Genomic DNA, 5,855 nt, shown 5'->3' with positions numbered 1-5,855 from the left:
TAAAACCAGTATAAACAATAGATTTATTACTACTGGTATAATGAAAGCCTTCATCCCATCCTCATCCACTGATGGTATAAATACAGAAATCTTAAGAATATGTACAACCTATAAAACAGAGCCTTGGCCAAGTGTCCATACTCTTTGGAATATCCTTAGCGTACAGAGAATATTCCAGACCAGAGTATATAGTTCATATATCACTGATCGGTTATAACTTGTTTTGCTCTTCTGTGACCCTCTCATCTGTAAGATCCTTGAAGCCGAGTTTTTCCAGGGGCTCCTTTGCCATCAGTTGTCTACAGGGAAAACAAAGGAGATAAATTACACAATAAAGAACATGTGTTATTGAGGCGGAGATGTGAACACTGTCTAGATAAACTACGGCAGGTTTGTTGCCCACAGCAACCAATCACAGCACAACTTTTGTTTTAAGGAAACCTGAGCAGTGACTGGTTGCTATGGGAGGTTTACACCAGTTTCTATATTATACAGGCCATAGCAACCAATCAGAAGTGAGCTTTCATTACCAAACCTGCCCTGGAGGAATGAAAGCTGTGGTGTGATTGGTTGCTATAGAAATCACATTTTTCTTTTGTTTCTGGACACTTTGGATGAATGAGATTATCGGGGGAGGCTTATAAAGACACGTTAGGGTACATTTACACACACAGATTATCTGACAGATATCTGCCAGATTTTTGCAGCCAAAACCAGAAATGGATTTGAAAAAAGGAGAAATCTGTCTTTCCTTTATGACCTGTTCCCTGTTTATAGTCCATTCCTGGCTTTGGCTGCAAAAATCTGTCAGATAATTTGTGTGTGTGAACGGACCCTAATGCTGCGTTTACACGGAACGATTATCGTGCGAATTTGCACAATAACGATCGAATTCGAATAATAATCGTACAAGTAAACGCAGCGAACGACGAGCGGGAAATCATTCATTTTGATCTTTGAACATGTTCTTAAATCATCTTTCGTAAAAAATTCGCAGATCGTTCCGTGTAAACAGTCGTTCACTGATTTTACCTATGTGCGAGATAGGCTTAAGAAATCGCAAAAGGATCGCAAAATGAACTTTCAGTAAGATATATCGTTCCGTCTAAACGCTAATCATTATAAAAGAAAAAATCGTTACTTCAAAATCGTTAATCGTACGATCGGGCGAATTATCGTTCCGTGTAAACGCAGCATTAGATGCCTGAATGAAGATGTAAACAAGCGCTGATCTCCTAGACATCTCCTAGAGATCATCTATTACCATAAGGCACAGGTGTCAAACTCAGGCCCCCCAGCTGTTACAAAACTACAATTTCCATCATGCCTGGACAGCCAAATCTAAAGCTTTCGCTGTCTAGGCATGATGGGAATTGTAGTTTTGTAACAGCTGGAGGGCCTGGGTTTGACAACCCTGCCCTAAGGGTTTATTCTCATGCTCCATAATCCACAGAATTTACAGAGCGTGAAGCTGCACAGTGGAGTCGCAGCCCTTCAGGTGTCATATCTATATGATGCCGGGAGGCCTGAAAGTGTTTAAATCTTTGCGGGACTTCACTGATACAGCCGAGCGGCCGAAGATTGTTCACATGTGCAGATATGTTGTAGATCAATAGCAGAAAGTGTGCAGCAATTCTACACCATAATGTATCAATGTACTTACAATCTACAGCCATATAAGCCTTAAAGGGGTTATCCAGCGCTACAAAAACATTGCCACTTTCCCCCTACTCTTGTCTCCAGTTTGGGTGGGGTTTTGAAACTTAGTTCCATTGAAGTAAATGGAGCTTAATTGCAAACTGCACATGAACTGGAGACAACAGTAGGGGGAAAAGTGGCCATGTTTTTGTAGCGCTGGATAACCCCTTTAATAATTAATCCCCCCTCCCCCTTGAGTTGTGTTACAGAGGGAATGCAGCAGAAAATATTTTATCATTACAAATGACAGCGCACATTTATTTTGCTGACATCATTGCATCACCTAAAGTTACAATTGTGTTTCACAGACTTCCTGGGAATGGCCATGAGGTTACCAAATACACTTCTGCTAAACATGGGTGTGTTCGCTTTAAAGAGAATCATTACACAGTAGTCATACACACATTGGGGGGGGGGGGGTTGGTGTCCTGCGTTATGTCTACAAAAAAAAAAGTACATTCATGTCACCAGGTTTAGGCTGTGTTCACACACAATATTTTTGGTCAGTATTTTTTAACCAAAACCAGGAGTGGATTGAAAACATAGAAAGGTTATGTCACACACTGTTGAAATTGAGTGAATGGCTGTCATTTAATAGCAAATAACGTCCGTTGTTTTATAATAATTATTTGCTCTTAAATGACGGCCATCCATTGAATTTCAACAGTGTGTGAATATAGCCTGTGTTTACACTCCTTGTTTTGGAGTGTGTGAACATAGCCTAAAGCTGTATCTTATCCAATGTTGCTGTATGAATGCAGCAGAGCTGGATATATGTGATAGTGATGAGCAGATGATGGCTGAGGAATGTGTAATTTAAAATAATATACTTTATACTTACCTGTCCATGCTCCTCAGTGTCCTTCCAGCTTCTCACCGTTCACCACAGCTGGCACGTCTGAAGCTATCTGTGCAATGACAGGCCACTGGCTGTCGTGCTCTCCTGTTTCGGCCAGTGATTGGCTGAATAGCCTGTCACTTCAGAAGTGGCTTTAGAGGCTGCTGCGTTAAGCGGTGAATGCTCGGAAGAGGCAGAAGGACACCGGAGGAACCTGGAGAGCTAAGTATAATCTTTATTATTTTACACTTATACGCTGTCATCAGCAAGGGCTGCACAGACATTATATATATATATATATATATATATATATATATATATATATATATATATATATATATATATATATACACACACACATATATATATATATATATATATCCTTTGTTGCACGATCATCGTGTCATGTAATAGGCGCTCGCTTACACTTTTTAGGCCGTGTAGTCCAGCCACAAGAGTGCTACTGGAGTGCAATCTAATGGTGGTTTTACACGGAACGATTTATCGTTCGAATTTGCACGATAACAATCAAATTCGAACGATAATCGTACGTGTAAACGCAGCGAACGATCAAGCGACGAGCGAGAAATCATTCATTTTGATCTTTCAACAAGTTCTCAGATCGTTCCCAAAAAATTCGCAGATCGTTCCATGTAAACAGTCTTTAAACGATTTCACCTATGTGTGAGATAGGCTTAAGCGATCGCAAAACGATCGCATAACGATTTTTCCGTACGATGTATCGTTCCGTCTAAACGCTGATCGTTATAAAAAAAAAACATTGTTCATTCAAAATCGTTAATCGTGCGATCGGGCGAATTATCGCTCCGTGTAAAACCACCATTAGGGATTATCTCATGATTAAAACGTATCACCTTTCTAAAGAACAGGTGATAACTTCACTGTGAGTTTAAACACTGGGACCTTAACTGATCACAAAAATGGGTCAAGTTTCCCCATGAGAATGGAGTGGCTGTCTAACATCTATGCTGCTACTACAATTATTCTTTATGGGGTGAATGGAGATGGAGAAGTACAGCACACAACTATCCTTGGCACTTACATTGCAAGGGAATGGGGCCAATGTGTGCATGCTTGACTACTGTTCGTTTCACATGGAGATGCAAGGGACAGAGGGAAAGTGGCCAACAATAGGGACAAATGGTAAATTATTGCATTGTAAATTAAAAGATTTTTTTTCTCCCTAGCATGTTCCACGTTACAGGCCCTAACATAGGACGCACCTATCCATCCGACACTCCAAATATTCCTTTGATTCCTCCCGACACAGACCGCTCTGGAAGGAGTTCGCTTGCAAACATTTCATGAACTTCTCTTTAAATGGCTTACATTCTCCTGCAAATAAAAACCTTATTTAAGGCAATATAACACAGACATTACCTGTACATAGCTTAACCAAGGCAATACAGGCACCTTAAAGGGGTACTCTGCAAAGTCAAGGTCTTTTTTTATATGTATAGTACACTCACCGGCCACTTTATTAGGTACACCTGTCCAACTGCACGTTACCACTTAATTTCTAATCAGCCAATCACATGGCGGCAACTCAGTGCATTTAGGCATGTAGACATGGTTAAGACAATCTCCTGCAGTTCAAACCGAGCATCAGTATGGGGAAGAAAGATGATTTGAGTGCCTTTGAACGTGGCATGGTTGTTGGTGCCAGAAACTGCTGATCTACTGGGATTTTCACGCACAACCATCTCTAGGGTTTACAGAGAATGGTCCGAAAAAGAAAAAACATCCAGTGAGCGGCAGTTCTGTGGGCGGAAATGCCTTGTTGATGCCAGAGGTCAGAGGAGAATGGGCAGACTGGTTCGAGCTGATATAAAGGCAACAGTGACTCAAATAGCCTACCGTTACAACCAAGGTAGGCAGAAGAGCATCTCTGAACGCACAGTACGTCGAACGTTGAGGCAGATGGGCTACAGCAGCAGAAGACCACACCGGGTGCTACTCCTTTCAGCTAAGAACAGGAAACTGAGGCTACAATTTGCGCAAGCTCATCAAAATTGGACAGTAGAAGATTGGAAAAACGTTGCCTGGTCTGATGAGTCTCGATTTCTGCTTGAACATGACAATGAGTTCACTGTACTCAAATGGCCTCCACAGTCACCAGATCTCAATCCAATAGAGCATCTTTGGGATGTGGTGGAACGGGAGATTCGCATCATGGATGTGCAGCCGACAAATCTGCGGCAACTGTGTGATGCCATCATGTCAATATGCACCAAAATATCTGAGGAATGCTTCCAGCACCTTGTTGTATCTATGCCACGAAGAATTGAGGCAGTTCTGAAGGCAAAAGGGGGTCCAACCCGTTACTAGCATGGTGTACCTAATAAAGTGGCCGGTGAGTGTATATGTATAGTTTTTTTTTTTTTTTTTTTATATATCCAGGGGTGACACTGCCCCTCTGCTGCCACCAACATCTGTGTCAGGAACTGCAGGGCTGTCTAATCCCAGCAGTTACTGGTCCCCTGTTCTGATCTGCCGCACTCTGGGTCCCCCTGATACCTGTGAATGGATATTTGGACAGTAGAATTTATGTAAGAATTATAACTGACCAAGGTCATTCCTTCATGGCAGTTTTTGAATAGCTAGACAGGGGACTTCAAGTGTGTGTAATAATAATAATAGAGAAGGATGACGTTGCGGCACTCACTTGAAATTCATGGAAACCTTCTCTATTGTTACGTATTGGACTCTACATTGTGGATTGCAGAGCACCACGCTAAGCTGTACGCTGGAGCAGATTGACCAAAAGGGTGAGCCACAGAAGCAGTTCATTTTATACGGAATGTATATTTGTTTATTGGAGTAGTGCCAAGTGAACTCTTTTGAACAATAATAATAATTATATATATATATATATATATATATATATATATATACAGTTAATAGCAGTGCAGCGCCATCTAGTGATTGTATATAGTATAACATGCTGACCCACTAGTGCAATGTATATACTGTGTGAGAGTATTTATACATACATATATCCACTCACATGGTATATACATTGCACGTAGTAGGCCAGCATGTTACACTATACACCGCCACTAGACGTCGCTGCATTACAGTTTGTAGTTATACACGGTGGATGACCTCCAGTAACATTGTACTGCCCTTAAGATCACTCACAAGACTCACCAAAGTGATCCAGAGGAAACGATCCCTTCTCCGGGGGACGAGGTTTAAAGCTTTTTATCCCGAAGTTCATAGCAGTGGACATTTTTGCCGCGTAGCTCTCGCTCCGCTTCCTCTAGCCTTTTCCAATATGGACGCTCCGGCGCTCAGC

At 41.5% G+C, this 5,855-nt stretch overlaps 1 protein-coding gene across 1 annotated transcript; it reads right to left on the bottom strand.

The window, feature by feature from the left end:
* COX19 (cytochrome c oxidase assembly factor COX19) lies at nt 1-5,855 on the bottom strand. Its single transcript, XM_069982021.1, has 3 exons — nt 5,708-5,855; nt 3,781-3,892; nt 1-299 (listed from the first exon to the last, which is right to left on the bottom strand). Exons 1-3 carry the CDS (start codon nt 5,787-5,789, stop codon nt 212-214), a joined length of 282 nt encoding a protein of 93 aa, XP_069838122.1. The 5' UTR covers nt 5,790-5,855; the 3' UTR covers nt 1-211.

The sequence above is a fragment of the Dendropsophus ebraccatus genome, chromosome 9 (assembly GCF_027789765.1).
Source record: "Dendropsophus ebraccatus isolate aDenEbr1 chromosome 9, aDenEbr1.pat, whole genome shotgun sequence".
Taxonomy (NCBI): Eukaryota; Metazoa; Chordata; class Amphibia; order Anura; family Hylidae; genus Dendropsophus; species Dendropsophus ebraccatus.
This window is presented reverse-complemented; position numbering and strand designations above follow the sequence as displayed.

Coding starts and splice junctions, on each gene's coding strand:
- COX19 (XM_069982021.1), bottom strand. CDS start 5,789: ATGTCCACTGCTATGAACTTCGGGATAAAAAGCTTTAAACCTCGTCCC. Junction 3,893..5,707: donor GTTTCCTCTGGATCACTTTG/GTGAGTCTTGTG, acceptor TTTTATTTGCAG/GAGAATGTAAGCCATTTAAA. Junction 300..3,780: donor TTGGAGTGTCGGATGGATAG/GTGCGTCCTATG, acceptor TTTTCCCTGTAG/ACAACTGATGGCAAAGGAGC.